This window comes from Jaculus jaculus, chromosome 23 (assembly GCF_020740685.1).
Source record: "Jaculus jaculus isolate mJacJac1 chromosome 23, mJacJac1.mat.Y.cur, whole genome shotgun sequence".
In the NCBI taxonomy this organism is placed as follows: Eukaryota; Metazoa; Chordata; class Mammalia; order Rodentia; family Dipodidae; genus Jaculus; species Jaculus jaculus.
The window spans coordinates 6,572,748-6,589,822 of NC_059124.1; the positions used below are offsets into that span (position 1 = coordinate 6,572,748).

General features: G+C 47.6%; 1 protein-coding gene across 2 annotated transcripts in view; it reads right to left on the reverse strand.

Moving 5' to 3' along the window:
• Nucleotides 1–1,936: 1,936 nt before the first annotated feature.
• Parp11 (poly(ADP-ribose) polymerase family member 11) overlaps nucleotides 1,937–17,075 on the reverse strand; it is a 54,048-nt gene continuing 38,909 nt past the window's right edge. Inside the window, exons 5-9 of one of the 2 annotated variants that reach the window (XR_006634557.1) lie at nucleotides 15,702–15,774; nucleotides 15,493–15,623; nucleotides 7,517–7,668; nucleotides 4,964–5,432; nucleotides 1,937–4,879 (exon numbers count right to left, since the gene is read on the reverse strand). Coding sequence is in view for 1 of the 2 variants with exons in the window: in XM_045139722.1 (XP_044995657.1) it covers nucleotides 5,116–5,432; nucleotides 7,517–7,668; nucleotides 15,493–15,623; nucleotides 15,702–15,774 (673 nt within the window). In the remaining variant the exon portion in view is untranslated. Of the gene's footprint in view, nucleotides 5,433–7,516; nucleotides 7,669–15,492; nucleotides 15,624–15,701; nucleotides 15,775–17,075 lie in introns of both variants that reach the window. The other variant, XM_045139722.1, reaches the window with a different exon arrangement.

Here is a 17,075-nt window from a genome sequence, read left to right on the forward strand (position 1 = left end):
CTCTCTGCCTCTCTTTCTCTCTCTGCCTGTTGCTCTCAAATAAATAAAAATAAACCAAAAAACTGTTTAAAATAAAGCAGGGAAGGTAAAAGTAACATCACTGTGGCGGTTCAATGGAGAATGCCCCCTATGGACTCGTGTGGACTCGACCCTCACTTGGTGGCATTGTCTGAGAGGTCTAAGGAGCCTTCAGGAGGTGGAGGCATGCTGGAAGGTGTGTGTCACTGGGCGTGGGCCTTGAGACCTTACAGTCCACCTGCCACGTGCTCTTGAGCTTCCCTCGCTCCTCCCTGCTGATGTGGCGATGAGACACAAGCTGGGTGGTCTGGCCACACTTTCTCTGCAAAGCAGAACCTTCCCCTCGATGCCAGAAGTTGAAATACACCTTTTCCTTCCACAAGCTGCTTCTGGTTGGGTATTCTGTTATTTTTTTTTCCCCCAGCAATGACAAATAACTGATGCCATCACTTTGCCAAAGGTTCTCTACGAAAGTTAACTTGTCTATGCCTGGAATCCCAGCTCCTCTACAACCCGAGGTAGGAAATGTCCTGAGCGCAGGAGTTTGAGACTGTGTCTCATAAAGCTCAATGTTTGACAAAAAGTTTTCGGTTTTTTCCCCTGGGGGAGGGGGTGGGTATTGTTCCTTCTACTTGTCTCTAGATGACAGTCCATCCTAATAAAAAAAAATATATTTTATTTATTTATTTGCAAGCAGAGAGGAGAGAGAGAGAGAGGGAGGGAGGGAGAGAGAGAGAGAGAGAGAGAGAGAGAGAGAGGGAGAATGGGCATGCCAGGGCCTCTAGCCATTGCAAATAAACTCCAGATACATTTGCCCCCTGTGCATTTGGCTTACGTGGGTCCTGGGAAATCAAACCTAGGTCCTATGACTTCACAGGCAAACGCCTTAACCGCTAAGCCATTTCTCCAGGATCCCAAAATTATTTTTACTACTTATTTAAAAAATAAGCAGTCCAGGGTGGAGAGATAGCTTAGTGGTTAAGGCATTTGCCTGTGAAGCCAAATGACTCAAGTTCAGTTCCCCAGGACCTACGTAAGCCAGATGCACAAGGTGGCACATGTGTCTGGAGTTTGTTTACAGTGTTTGTTTACAGCGTGCCCATTCTCTATCTATCTCTATCTATCTTCCTCTTTCCTCTCTCTCGGAAATAAGTAACTTTAAAAAATAAACAGGCCAATAATAGCTACATGGTGAGACACTGCCTCAAAAAAAAAAAAAAGGCATCAAAATAGAATAATAAAACATCTTTTTTCCGAAAACCTGGGGACCAGTGCTGGGGCTGGTATAAGACTGCTTCTCTGATTGATCCGTAGGTCCTGCGAGCCTGGAAGATAGCCAGACTATGTGTGAAGGTGGCATACTTACTATCAGTCCAAGATCAAGCACGTTTTTAAACACAACGGTGCCTAATATCAGCTCAGTATTTACACACAACGAGATCTGGCTTCAGTGAGCGGGAAGCCTGACCTGTGGTCCCAGGCGAGCTCCAGCACGCTGCCTCTCATTACGGTTTTAAGACGAGGCTGTCTCTTCAGATCTCTCTCCTTTCATTTTGCCAGTGAACGTTCAAGGGGTCGATGGAACGTGAGCTTGCACTAGCCGTACTGACCGTGGACGCTGGGAGTGGTGAGGTCAGCAGTTCCTAACAGAAGGTCACCGCAGGCCTCGGGCCTTCATCTGTCCCCAGTTCTCCGTAGCACAGGGGATGTGGCCTCTTCACAGGCCACCTCCTCACTGTTGCACTCAATAACTGAAATGGGGAACACCAGAATTCCCCCCCTCTGCATGTAGGGTACAGTTTATGGGCAGCAAACTTCTTGAGAGTCCGTTGATTAAGATGAAAACTTGGGTTTAAACAGTGCAAGCTGAGACTCAGAAATCATAAACACACTTATGGTACACAGAAAACAGCCAAGATCTGCTATGGAAACCTTTAATCGACAGATGTACAAACAATACACTCAAATATTAACCGTGGCTCCACATTCTTCACCACCACCGTCACAGTCTAGAAATGAAAGGACCCACGATGTCACACCTTCCTGTTCACAAGGAGAAGATTTATGACACTGTGTTCATAAACACACTCATAAACACGGTTTCACCAAAGTGCAAAGTCGCTACTAACTGGAATTTATTCAACGCAGTTTTCCAATCACTCTCATTACTCTGTAATGGCTCCTCCTCACTTTCCCCTCCTGGTCTACGTGATTATCAGAGGAAATGATGCACTTTTGCTATACATTGATCATACAATGTTGGTTTCCCTTACTGGCCAAATAGAGAGATACCACCTCAGCTTCAGAGAACTTTAGACGATCGTATGTTAAGACACATATCAAGTCATTTCTTTCTTACAAATGAGGGCTGGTCATGCATTCTACGGGAAGTGCAGTGCTTTCTCTACTGAGTGAGTGGCCACTGCATCTGGGTCCAGCCTTCCTCATATGAACAAGGCAGAGGCTCAGATTTGCATAGACTGCCCTGAAAATACAAATACCCACGTGTGCTCTCGATGATCTTGACACTGATGTACACGTGGGCGAAAGAAACTAACTATTCAATACTACCACAAAACTTCTCCCTCTCCAGTGCTGAGAGGGGTGTGTATGAAATGGGGGATGTTGGACAGTTATTCCACTCAAGGGCTGAGAGGGGGGTGTGTATGAAATGGGGGATGTTGGACAGTTATTAAACTCAAATGCTGAGAAAGGGGTTGTATGAAATGGGATGTTGAACAGTTATTCCACTGAAGGGCTGAGAGAGGGGTGTGTATGAAATGGGGGGAAGTTGGACAGTTATTCCACTCCAGGGCTGAGAGAGGGATGTGTATAAAAAGGGGGGTTTTGGACAGTTATTTCTCTCAAGGGCTGACAGAGGGGTGTGCATGAAATGGGACAATGTTGAACAGTTATTCCACTCAAGGGCTGAGAAAGGGGTGTTTATGAAATGGGGGATGTTGGACAGTTATTCCACTCAAGTGCTGAGAGAGGGGTTTGTATGTAATGGGGAGATGTTGAACAGTTATTCCACTCAAGTGTTGAGAGAGGGGTGTGTATGAAATGGGGTGATGTTGGACAGTTATTCCACCCAAGTGATGAGAGAGGGGTGTGTATGAAATGGAGGGATGTTGGACAGTAATTCCACTCAAGGGCTGAGAGGGGGTGTGTAGGAAATGAGGGATTTGGGGGAGTTATTCCACTCAAGGGCTGAGAGAGGGGTGTGTATGAAATGGGGGGAAGTTGGACAGTTATTCCACTCAAGTGCTGCTAGAGGGGTGTATGAAATGGGGGGATGTTTTACAGTTATTCCACTCAAGAGCTGTTAGAGGGGTGTGTATGAAATGGGGGGATGTTTTACAGTTATTCCACTCAAGTGCTGTTAGAGGGGTGTGTATGAAATGGGGGGATGTTTTACAGTTATTCCACTCAAGTGCTGTTAGAGGGGTGTGTATGAAATGGGGGGATGTTTTACAGTTATTCCACTCAAGGGCTGTTAGAGGGGTGTATGAAATGGGGGGATGTTAACAGTTATACCACTCAAGAGCTGAGAGAAGGATGCGTGTAAACCCATGCTGAAAGAGAAACAATTTCAATATTATTGTATGCAAGTAACAAACAGAAAAAAAGTGACTGTGTGAGTGTGAACTTGTGGTCTGTTGTGCGTGGATGTGTCTGGTGTGCATATTTGTGCATGTTCTGCTCTTGAGCTATTGTGGGCTCTTCAAGGCAGCTGTCATGCTGCCTCCAGTGACAGCTACAATGACCTCTGCACTTTTTAAAATGTGCTATTCATTTCTAAAGAATCATAGCCAGCATCTGCAGCCAGCAGTGGATCTGTGCAGCAGCATCACGTGTGCAAAAATTTGCCGTGTGCTGCCCACTTCCCTCCCGGATAACGGCACTCATCCTGGGCCACACTGGAAATCTCGTGGTGAATGGAACTTAGGGCCTTGCCACCCCGATTCTCCTCTCTACTCTACATGTTCTAGTTCAGATGACGCCTCTGCTCAAACACTCAAAAGGACAACATGGCACACGCTGACTGGAAACTGATCGGTGTTCACCAGCTCTCCAGCAAAACGCAGTGAGGCTCACCGAGACAGTGTCCAGAGTTAGAAAAGGCAGCTGCGGCAGCATCGCTTTGCTTCCACTTCGAGCAGTGGGAACAGGCAAATTTCCACTGAGCATGATTCTGAACCGTATGTAGCTGGTGAAGGGCGCGGCAGGCCAGATTTGTTCCTCCCTTGACATCTCTCTCATACCCTTCCCATCACTGAAAACGGAGAGGCAACACTATGGCATGGATTTTAGGAATCACTGTTGAGTAGCTTGGGCGGGAGAACAGGTAAAACATCTTAGATGTGATCACTGGAGGACCTTCTATAACAAAGGGAAAGTAAATGCTTTGAACGATAAATAAACGCCACGCATGAAGGGTGTAATGAAGAGCGAGTCTGGGCGCAGGCACGGGGGAGCGCGGCCGCTCAGGCGCGGGCTGCAGACAGTCATCGCCGAGGCCGCAGCCTGCACCCAGGGCAACGGGAGGCGGGCTCTGGGCCGACTTCACTCCGGCTTGCTTGGCGGCACAGCAAGGATGCTCTAGTTTCCTGCTGCTGTCAAAGAGCCCGGATTCTCTCAGGGTTTCCAGTGCCCCTCGGAAGACCAACAAAGCCAACACCATAGGAGCCGACAGTACCAGAAGTCGAGTATCAGCCCCTCTAACAGGAAATATTGATCTGTGCCCCTCTGAACTGAAATCACATATCCTGATCACACGCAGCTGTAAACATTGAAAGACTCCATATGGTCATGGTAATCAAGACTCAGCTGGTTCCGTTTTGAATGGTATCTCTCACTCCTGTGTGTTAACAAGACAAGGCTATCAATCTTTAGCAAACGAAACTATGAGTAACAGACAAAGGCAAAACAACAAAAAACCAACCTGATAGTCAGTACGTCTTTATATATGGAGGCCACTTATTTTCCGTATCTGTTTCAAAAGTATCAGATAAGTGTATTATCAGTGGCTAGAAGTCAGAGGAGCCAATCTTCCTGCGAACAAGAGCACGCTTTGAGCAGGCGCTGGGAGTGGAGTCAGTGGAAGTCTATCAAGTACTCAGGGTAGATCTGGTTAGCATCAAAAACCACGAAGATCTTCGGATTCCAGGTGTCATCCACACAGCTGTCGTACAGGTTCACATAGCTCCCGTCTTTGGAGGGAGGGCGCATGTATTTGGAGTCTCCGTTTATGTAGTCTCCAATGAGCACTCGAGCAAGAAACATAGACTTGTAGTTCCTGAGCAGACGCCGCTGCGCCAAACTGACCCCGTGAATCTGGAAGGTGCTCCCGTGCTTCAGGTCATCTTTGCAGAAGCGACTGGAGTAAGCAGCGTCTTTAGCAAAATAGGTTCCTTGAACGCGGAAGAAGCAGAAAGAGTTAAGATTACCCCCAAGGAAACACAAAACCAGCAAAACCATTCTGGCTGTAGGACAGACACGTGACCTCATGTCACAGAGGCAGGAGGAGGATCTCATCTGCAGACAGTAAGAACAGAGCCGAACAGAAATCCACCTAACAGGGGCAGCTGCAGGCAGACTGCCAGAGTTGTGGCTCTGTGGGTCTAGACAGGACTCACTGCTGCCCTCCCGGGCCTTCACCAAGCTGGCATTCCCAGCTTCTGGTTCCAAAACAGATCTGACGAGGGAACCTGCTGAAGCAGACATAAAAGCTATTCTGTGACTAGTAGTGTGGCAGGATCTGGAGTTACCAGTTCTCTTTTCCCTCTTCCAGTCTGCTCCCCACAACCTCCGGCCAGTGTCCAGAGAACCCCCCCCCCCCGAGAACACCAGGAGGAACAGTGCTCCAGGAAGAGCTCAAAGCCACGAGCCGTTTTCTAAGATGGGGGGGACAACCCACTGACGATTCTGTAACGACCAGAACTTTAGAGCCCCAGACAACACTTCGGAGACGATACAAGATATGGTCGTCGTTGCTTTTTTTACCTGTCCTTCAGGACCCTGTGTGAAAGGCTGAGCCTGCTGGGAACTTGGTGCTAGGGAGGTGCGAGAACTTTAAGAGGTGGAGCCTAACGGGAGGTCATGGGAACGTTGCAACACGGCCTAAAGGGGGAGAGGGGACCCCAGACTCTCCTCTTTTTTGTTCCCCACCTGCCAGGAGGCCAGCGGCCTGCTCCACCATGTCCTGTGTGCCATGATGTTCTGACACAGAACGGGTTTACGAGCCACAGCAGGCCAACTGTGTAGGGATTGCAATTTCTGAAACTAGGAGCCAAAGCAGAACTTGCTCTCTTAAAGTTGGTTATTTTCGTATGGTGATGGGCAGGTGATGGACGTGGCTGTCCACGTGCTCTGGGCACTTTCACTGAAGGCTCAACCTGAAAGCCTGGGAAAGCAGAGCCAGAGACTGGCTTTGTCAAAGACATAGGTCACAGACTTGGAAAATGAGTTGCAAAGTCTCATAATCACCCAACAGTGGCGGACTTGGGGTCAAACTTTTCTTTGCCTTCTGCAGTTAAATTAGTACGGTGGCCTTTTCGGGGGCTTTCTGGAAATGAATTCACTGGGAATCGTGGCATATGCAGCTCCTGAGTGGTAGCTGCTTTTCTCAGAAGTGAGGTGCACACGAAGGAAGTCTGTCTCGTGCCCCCCATCTCTCCTGCCTGCATGAGGGGCGTCATGAGCACCCGGGCCATTCCCCTCAGCGCCCCTTCCTGCTTGAGGAGCGCCATGAGTGGGAGGCCGAACTTCCACAAAGGAGAGACACATGAATAGTCTCCCCTGTCACCATCTTAAGAATCAACAGAGCAAAAGCGCCAGCACCGGTGCCAGTGTGCCGTGGGCCTCCTTGCTTGTTTTTATCGTTCTTTCTTCTTCAGAATCATGGTGTGTGCGTGCGTGTGTCTAGGCCTGCGTGGCTGCGGATGACCTGGACGTAGGCGCACGCGCTAGCCGCGGCACATGGGTGCAGGCGAGAAGAGGGCCCCAGGAAGTGCGGCCTCGCCTGCGCCCTGTTCTCCAGGCTCTGCCTTCTACTGCCAGAGGCACCCTGCCATCACTGACACCTCGGGCTTTATATGGGTGCTGGAGAGTTGAACTTGGGCCAAGAGGCTTGCAAGCAAATGCTTTTAACTGCTGAGCCTTCTTCCCAGTCTCTCTCTCGCTTTTTAATTATTTCTATATGTTTGCTACAAATAGGCTGGTATTACATGGAAATTAAATATGACTCAAAAGTTCTCTAGTACAGACAAGATGCCCCATTGGGACGGCCAGGATTCAGGGCGCTATTTAACAAGTAAGTCTCAGTTCCATCCTGTGTGTGGACAGTGTTTGGTGGCTCACAAGCCCTGCTTGGAACCTATTCCAGTAACTTTCACCGTCACTACTACCAACTCTCTGAGTTACAAAGCAATCCATTTTCATGAAAGAGAGAACTCTTGCACTGGACTAGACTTAGAGCTGAAGTTCTGATAATTACCTTTTCCAAAGATAGCACCATGGATACCATTGATCCTCCAGTCAAAATTATGGATGCAAATCGCTTCCACAAATTCACTGCTGGTGCCATGAAATAGCATTTGCTCATTAATCTGAGGGACACCCCTCTTTTTCTTGAGCTGAGCCTTTTTCCTGAAAACACAACAGACACAAAAGCACACAGAAACAGTCCAGTTAAGTTATTAACTTTTTTATGGAGCACAGTTCTCTACAAAGGTTGTGACAAAACGGCTTCTTCGCTAGGAAGCAGGACACAGCAGTGCTGGAGAAGTAACTTCAGGTGCCTCAGGCTGCAAAGAAGCCCGGCTGTCTGCTGAGGGGGGAGCATGTCTGCAAGTCCAGAGCCCCCGGGCCGAGGCTCACCATCAGAGTTCAAGGCCAGACTGGACTGCATGGACCCTGTCTCAAAGGCAAACGAAGCTGCAGCCAGCATGGAAAGGGAAACTGGAAAACTGGACCAAGAGGCTGGTGATGGGCTCAATGACCTCGGAGACAGAAGAGGGGAACAGAGGAGGGGAAGAGGGGGGAGGAGGGCATTATATCCAAAACTATAGATACCCTATAGATGCCCTCCACTGTAGCCCAGTGTAGGAGGGGAAAGGAAGACAGGGGAGGGGAGGAAAAGGGGAGGATTATATCCAAATCTACAGATGCCCTCTAGATGCCCTCCACTGTACCCCAGCACAGTAAGGGCAGCTGGTTGACTAAATTAGCCAAACTTTACAGATACCTGCCAATGACTGGAAGCAAAAGTACAAAGTCTACAAGGCTTTAGACAGAAAATTACTTTAGCAAGGACCATATTTTATTCTTTTTATCCCCATAGACTGAAAATATTGGCTGGACTAAATTAAATTTTGAACTTTAAGGAACACTTAGTCATCCATTTGTGCCTCTCAATAGACAAGTCTCTTCTAGTATATTCCAGGTTATTCAATGTGGGGCTAATTTTAATCACAAAAACCTAAAGCCTGCAATTAAGTCCTTCTCAGAAAAACGAATATATAAGTTCATTTACATATAAAAGCAAGAAGTAGTGAACCACAGCCATGTGCACAGTAAACTTGAAAGCCAATGTTGAACACAAAAGTAATGTTGCAAAAACAGGTATCTCTTAAAATATGTGTATTGCATGGAGACACACAGCTAAGAAAAACATATAAAAATACCAGTGTCAATTTCAAGAGAAAAGGAGGAAAAGAGGATAGGATGGAATAAACACTGCCTATTACTGTAATGCTTCACATCTTTAAAAACCAAGATGGGAGCCAGGTGTGGTGGCGCACGTCTTTAATCCCAGCACTCAGGAAGCAGAGGTAGGAGGATCACAGTGAGTTTGAGGCCACCCTGGGCTAGAGTGAGACCCTATCTCTACAAAAACAAAGCAAAACAAAGCAAAACTCAAGACGGGAAATTGATAATGTGACAAGGACTAGAATGTTGATTTGATCGGAAGGTGTCTGGGTGTTTTAAGCTACCTGCTACATTTTGAATTTTGAAATGCTTCACAAAAAAGATGTTTAAACATGAATTCCCTCTTCTCTACATCTGACATTAAGGAGCCGAGCCTTTGTCCTGAACACACGAAGCACGTAAGCACAAGCACAGAAAAGAGCCTGGGGAACGGCATTCATGAGTTCTAAAGAGCCAAGTTCATAGAAAGCGGAGACAAAAATAAAACACCACTCTAGTACAACTCGCAAGTGGACGAAGTGGTTCTGAAGAACCTGACCCCGGTTTCGATCCATTCCAGGGTCAGGACCTTGTTACAAGACGACCCAGTCTCTCTCAATGACCAGCTGAAACTGTTAAATGCAGCGCGCCTCAAACAGACTGCCTCGTTGCCTACTTAAGGTGACTGTCCTTGGCCCATTCCTGATCACAGAACGGTGGCAGACACTCTTATAAGCTGATTCCACACAGGTTCCAAGTAGCTATGAAGGCCTCTGTGGGCATTCTCCTCTAGACTGAGTCCACATTATTGCCTAAGCTAGTCCTTACACAGCATGGCGTCTAGAACCTTCTTCACAGTTGACCGGAATGCTGCAGATACCTTGTGCCTCACAAATGCTGGCAGGGCCCGAATCAAACCCACTAGTCAGGCACGCTACTGACTGACTTCTAACAATGGCACCAAAATAAAACGCCTAAGACTTTTCAAACCACACTTCTCTCCACTTAAAGCATTTAAACAACTGACTGAAAACCCAAGGGTTGCACACTTATCTCAGTTTACAAAGTGAAAATTCAATAAAAAAGTGAAATATCCATATTAACTGACCATCCAACCAGTGAAGAACTGGGGGGCTGGACGGTTCCGTTTGAAGGATAAAACGAAGACGCAGGGCGCTCCTCGGGAGCCATTCGGCAGTACGCGCTGCAGTTACAAGGCCGAGCTTTGGTCTAGCGCGACGACCTTTCCAGGACACTGCTGATGCCACTAGAAGAATGTGCATTAAGCAAATACTTCCTTCCTAAAACTATGTTTCATCAAGAGTAAATTATGTTGACTTTTGTTTTTTAGAACTTCCTGTAACTGCCTCATAATGCATATTATCCCTTTTATGACAAAAGGAGAAAAAAGCTTTTTAAAAAGCTTTGTTTGGAATTATTTTTGACTTTCCCAGGTCTTTCTGACTAGACGTCCACTCACATGACAACTAAGCTACTCTTCCTAGCTGTGGATAGCTCTTCCACGTGTGTGACAAGCCAGCCTTCCACACTGTCACCCAAGTGTCTGAGAAAGACATGGACGGACTCAAGAAGCGAGCCAGCGAGCCATCCAGGCACTGCACAGGGCCTCTCAGCGCCCGCTCACCCTGCTGCTGGCCCATGCCTGTCACGTGGTCTCCACTGCAAGAAGCTTTCTCAAGCACGCTGAATAAACACGAACTTGCCTGAAGGGCTTCCGCACATGCCGCCACGGCGATCTGAAGTCTGCTGTTAGTGCATCCACATCAGGCTTTCCTTTTAAGTAAACATCATACATGTACACAGCTAAGATCATGTTTCATGAGCTGTAACCACAAGAGGCAACTCTAAAAACCGGGTGGTCACCTGTCACTACCTTCCAGCACTGATTAAGAAGAATCGGGTTTGAAAACTCACTCACCGCGTGTTGCAACTGAGCTGTGAGTTGAAGAGCCTGGCAGGGGAGCGTCAGCAGGCCGTGAAACACTGCATGGTTACCAGGATGAAGGGAGCACGTGTGCCAACTGGAAGCAGGGTGGGCACGGCAGATAAGCTTTGTACCCCCACAGCAAAGTTTGTTTTGCTTTCCTCAGCTAATGTATCCAAGACGGTGGGCACCCTTGCTGTTCCAGGAGTCAGTTAAACCTGCCAGGAATGACGAAGGACTCCACCCTCGTGTTCAGATCCACGTTTGCTCCTGAACTTAGTGCTAAAATGCTTCATCCTCTCAGGACTCAAGGACTGAAAAGGCCAAAGGAGTGGCGCTGTCTCCTGCTCCTGACCCGGGCTAGGTGGATCCAGAGGTCCCCCGTCCCAGACGAGCTCCACAACGCCTGTGAACTCATCAAAGATGAAACTGTCAGGACTCAGAGACTTGGACTCAGTGGGTCCAGACTGGCTGACGGAGCCCTACTTGCTAAGGAGCCACAGAGGGCTCTGATGCGGAGGTCGGTCTGCGCCCCTCCGAGATCACCGTCTGCATCCTCCTCAGGATGGCGGCTGTCCCTCCTCTTGGTCCCCAGCCGTTGCAGGCTTCCCAAGTCCAGAACGACCCAGCCTCTCCGCAGCCGGGTTTTCACCTGCGCTGCTGAGCTGAGTCACGACAGTGCTCGTGGAATCCTCCAGCGCGGACACATTCCGCTTTCAGCTCAGCCTCAGGACTGAGAGACGCTGCGGTCCTAAGGGAGTGCTCTGCCCCCACAATGCTCATTTCAAAGTGTTATCGAGGTCGGGTCTCACCCTAGCCCAGGCTGACCTGGAATTCACTATGTCGTCTCAGGGTGGCCTAAAACTGATGGTGATCCTCCTACCTCTGCCTCCCAAATGCTGGGATTAAAGGCGCATGCCACCACGGCTGGTCTCACTTCTTATTCACTGTGGAAATGGAAGGGATTAGGAAGAAATGCCTTGTTCTGACCTCTACGTCCCTCTAAACAATCTGGACATTATGTCTCCCTCCTCTGCGACAAGTGTTCCTGGTATCCTATCCTATCACACCTCTTTGGGCATCTTGACTGTCCTTCCCCTTTTCCTCATGTCTTTCAAATTCTGCTCTGCCTCAGTTGTGTCCCACTCCACATCTCTGTAGGAGGAGCCTGCAGATGGTCCCTGTCTGTGTAGACGTCTTGTTCTTCCTTCAGCTTCTGCAATTCCACTTGCTACTCATTCCCCGTTTCTTCGCTGTTCGATTTTTCTTTCTCTGTTATTCTTCTCCAGAGTCGAGTCCTCTTTTCTTAATGTACATACATACATTCTCAAGTCACATTCACCCCTATAGTTTCTAGCAATCCCTATCTTCTAACAGTCCCAAAGCTCTTGCTTCCAGTGTGAACCCTTCTCCTGCTGCTGGGCTCTCCCCTCCCCTTGGGTTTTGCCCAGAGCAGCACTTCCTCCTTAGCTGAGTAAGACAAGGAAACCAGAATTTGGAACTGACCTTTCTTCTCTCCCTCCCCTCCCGCTCCACACAGGAAATCATGCACTAATATGCCTTATCATCTTATAGCCTCAGTACTGCAAAACTACCCCCTCACGGCCACACAGGAGAGACCACCGTGTCTCAGTTTAATGACTGAAGCCATTTCCTAAATTGGTCTCCCTGCTTCAAACTGTGATTGCTTTAAATCAGGGCTTCTCGGCCCTGTCAGCACGATCTTAGGGCAGACAGGCCTTCGTTGCGGGAGGCTACGCTGAGTCCTGCAGGCCCTTTAGCAGTAGCGGCCTCTTGCCTGCTAGATGCCGAGAGCCTCCTTCGCCTTACCACGTGAGCTTCAAAACTGTCTCTACCTTTACCAAATGTTGCCCGGTAGGCACAACCATTCCCAGTTGATGACCACGGCTTTGAAACTTTCCCCTAAGTATGGTGAATTACTTTTCTAAGATGAAAACCTAACCTATCATTCTCTTGCTTAGTTTTACAAGCTTTCTGCTGTCTCAGTAAAGAAAGAAATCCGATCAGCTTATGAAGCGCTGCGTGGTCAGGCACAGGCTCCTCTACCACTGCGGGTCAACCTGACGCCACTCAGCTACAGGACGAAGTCAGCGGTTCTGACCCGCGTGGCTGACTGCTGGCCACACGGCCACCCTACTGTCTCGCCATTTACCCCGATTTTGTGTTCTGTTTGGAAGTCCTCAATTTTCTATGTTCCAACTTTTTTCTTTTTTAATGAGAGAGAACGTACGTGTGCTCATGTGCAAGAGCGAGTGACGGGGTGGGGGGACTGCCCGCCGGGGCCTCCAGCCGCTGCAACTGACCTCCAGACAGACCTGGAGCGTGCCTCCCCTTGTGCATCGGGCTTATGTGGGATCTGGGGAGTTGAGTCTATGCGCCTTCACTGCTGAGCCACCTCTCCAGCTATGTTCCTATTTTCATCCAACTTTGCCCACACTTCTTCCTATGCCTGGAATTCCCTTGTTACTCCAGCCTCATGTTTAACATAAATGATGCCTGCCTCAGAAAAATCCAACCTAATACCCCTCCCCAACACACTGCACACCATCACATTTCTTTTATGGGCAAGGGTGGACAGATGGCCTCACTCTGTTCACCTGGACATTTCTGGTTAGCATTAGCCTGACTCCTTACCTGACCAATAGTCCCATACTCCACTACTTCCCAGAAATGTAGAATAATGCCCGCCACAAAGTAGGGCCTAAGACTACTTGTTGGAAGAAGGAAGGGCAATAAGAAAGCAATATGTTGGGCTGGAGGGATGGCTTTCCAGTTAAGGCATTTGCCTGCAAAGCCAAAGGACCCAGCTTTGATTCCCTAAGACCCACATAAGCTGGATGTAGAAGGCGGCGCATGTGTCTGGAGCTCGTTTGCAGTGGCCAAGGGCCCCAGCATGCCCATTCTCTCTCTCTATAGCTGCCTTTCTCTCTCTCAAATAAATAAAATAAAACAAAGGTTTTTTTTTAAATCACTTAAAAAAAAAAAACAAAGAAAGAAAGCAATGTGTATGCTGAAACAGAGTGAACTCATGTGGGCCCAATTATCTACATGGTGAGTCACAGCTGACATGACAATCAGACTGAATAGGTTATTTTGGTCTGCGGGAGCTGTCGTGACAGGCTGCCCTTCCCATGAGGACTGGTGATTTCACTGTAACAGCAGGTGACAGATTCACTTACATCTATGGACTGACATTACACAAAGCTGCAAAGGGCACCCAAGTAAACTGCTCCTGGTATAATTCTTAGTATACAATATTTTAGGGATTCAGCAGTTCAGTTTACCACTGAGCTTTCATAGAGAATTCAAAGCCTGAGGGGGAACACTATAAGCTCCACTTTAGAGACTGGGAGACCTCATTAAAAATAATAAATAATAGTTTTTCATCCGCCCATTTTAAAAAAAATATACTTTGTCTCTGGGAGAATGACATCACAGAAGGAAATAACATTCATCTTCCTCTAAGAGAACCATCCCAACAAGAACGGACCAAGCCTTTGAAACTCAGTCAGTGATTGTTAGAAATAAAAGATAGTTTGGCCAAAGACTCAGAATCATTCAATTATAAAGTATTACAAGCATACCTGGAATGTACTCAGGCCCAGTCAGCTGGGACCACGCAAGAATGACAAGCATGACGCTACTAAGCACAGGTCAGCCTGAACACATGGAAATGACGTGGACAGAGGGATTTGCTTTCAAACACTTCAGAAGAACAAGAACAAGACATGGGTTGTGTGCGGTAAGTCTTCCTTTTTGGTGCTTGCCTGTTTGTTTGAGACAGAGTCTCAGTATGTGGTAGTACAGGATGGCATCAAACTTGCTCTGTAGCCCAGGCTGGCCTTGAACTCATGATCACCCTGCCTCAGCTTCTTGAGTGCTAGGATCAGATGTGTGTGACATCACACTCGGTGTGGGTGGCACATCCTGACAGAGACTAACTCGGGGGATGAGTACATGGGACCTTGTTATGTTAGATTCCTACTTTTGTATCTGTTAGAAATTTCTCCGAATAAAACAGTGAAATCCTGTGATAAAAATATCAGAAATAAAACCTCACCTACAGATGGTGATTAAAAATAATTCAGAGAACCACTTACGTAATATTCATTATAAAAACACAGGCTAACATTTATTTGGACATGATTAAGTTTCATGTAATAGACTTTATTTTTAGACTGCATTGATAATGCAATGGGTCATTTCCAACCTAAATTCAATAATGAATTGAGATTTTAAATCTGCAGTGTAAACTGTGAGATAAGCAGATTTTTTTTTTTCAAGGTAAGGGTTTACTCTAGCCCAGGCTGACCTGGAATTCACTCTGTAGTCTTACGGTGGCCTTGAACTCACGGCGATCCTCCTACCTCTGCCTCCTGAGTGCTGGGATTAAAGGCGCGTGCCACCACGCCCCGCTAAACAGGACATTTGAAGGTATGCTTTAAAGTGTTCTTTCAAAGTGTTCAAAACAAGCAAAGGCTATTTTTTAAACAGAAGTCACAAGGGTCAGGGATTTCTAGTAGGGCATCAAAGGCTGAGCCGGGGAGAGCCCTAACAAAGCTCGGAGGCCCTGAGGTTCCGGCCAAGACCATACAGCTCGGGAGCTGGGAAGGAGAGCGACGTGCCGCGCACTGTGGTGCCTGGACTCCGCCCGAGCAGCGCCCTCCCTGAGGCGCAGGAGGCAGGCAGAGGCCAGGGCGAAACACCACAAAGGAACGCGTCAGTGCCACCAGATGCTAAAGCAAACGTTTGTGCATGACTGAGACTTCTAAAGAGTTTGGGCCACAGAAGGAAGTTCAGGTTAGAAACCATCCTACCTGCAAAAGAACTCCCATAAGTCTAAGTTCTGGATTCTCTGAATTCTTTTGATCCGGTTGGGGTCCATTGTTTTCCCAAAGAGACTAGCAACCTCGTGATATTCATGCGTTTGGTTCTGCAGAGAGACAAGCTGCGAGAAGAAATGGGATGGGTTAACGCGCGTCCTGTCCACTGGCTGCCCCAGTGTGGCGGGCCGGCCTGCTCTCACCTGATAGGGGACTTCAGTGTTCACGTTTTCCCAGTGTGTCGGCATGGGGATGGCTTCATTTTCACAGATGTAACTTCAAACAGCAAAAAAGACACAGAAAACATCAGATGCTGGCTTTAACTGGTGTCAGTAACAGAGCAAGTTCTCCTCAAGGGTTTTCTTTTGAGGCACCATGGCGAATGCAGGCTTAGCCCTTGTTGTTTTGCTTTTTTTTTGTTCTTTTTTTTTTTTGAGACAAGCCCAATAGATTGACCCTCCCCCCCACACACACTTTTTAATGAGAAAGTACAAGAAAGGGCGAGAGAGAGGGAGGGAGAGAATTGTCGTGCCAGGGCCTCCAGCCACTGTAATCAAACCCCAGACACATGTGCCACCTTGTGCGCATGTGCGAACTTGTGCATGCATCACCTTGTGTGTCTGGCTCATGTGGGATCTGATGAGTTGAACATGGGTCCTTAAGCTTTGCAGGCAAGCGCCTTGACCACTGAGCCATCTCTCCACACAACCGTTGGTTTCTTAAAAATATTTAGTGATAACTGTGTGCTACTTTGTTGTTGTTTGATTTTGTTTTGTTACAAGGCAGGGTCTCATTCTCTCCAAAGTTAACCTCGAACTCACCCTGTAGCCCAGACTGGCCTCAACTCATGATGGTCCTCCTACCTCAGAATCCTCCTACCACAGGTGTGCGCCACCTCACCTGGCTCTCGCTACTTTTTAGGTACTGAACTGTGAATGCTGATGGGAACATACAAAACTATGTACCATCAAATTTTCGAAAACAGCTGTCCAATTCTCTCTTTTGAAATTTCTAAGTTTTCTTTAAAATGAGTATTTTAGCTAAAGGAGATGAATTTCTAAGAACAAAAATGACACAGATAAGAAAAACCAGAAGCTGTTATTTATACAGCTACATTAGGAAGCCTGCTTTAAAAAAAATGCATTTATTTGCAAGCAGAGAGAGAGAGAGAGAGAGAGAGAGAAAAGAGAGGCAGACAAAATGGGCGTGCAAGGGCCTCCAACCATTGCAAATTCCAAATACGTGTGCCTCTTTGTGCACCTGGCTTTATGTGGGAACTGAGGACTCAAACTCTGGTCCTTAGGGTTTGTAGGCAAGCGCCTTAACTGCTGAGCCGTCTCTCCAGCCGAAACCTGTTACTCTGCAAGCTAATTACAACAATCACAAAAAGAAGTACACGGGGCATTTGCCTCCCGTTCTCGTCACTGCTCTGACCTCTTCACTCGGACGTTCCTGCAGAATCTCTTCAGGTTAGTGTAAGTCAAGTTGCACCACACAGACGATAGTTTTTGCACTTGTATTTTTTTCCATTCAATCAATTCTCATGAAGATCTTTCCATAACAGTCTGCAAAGGATC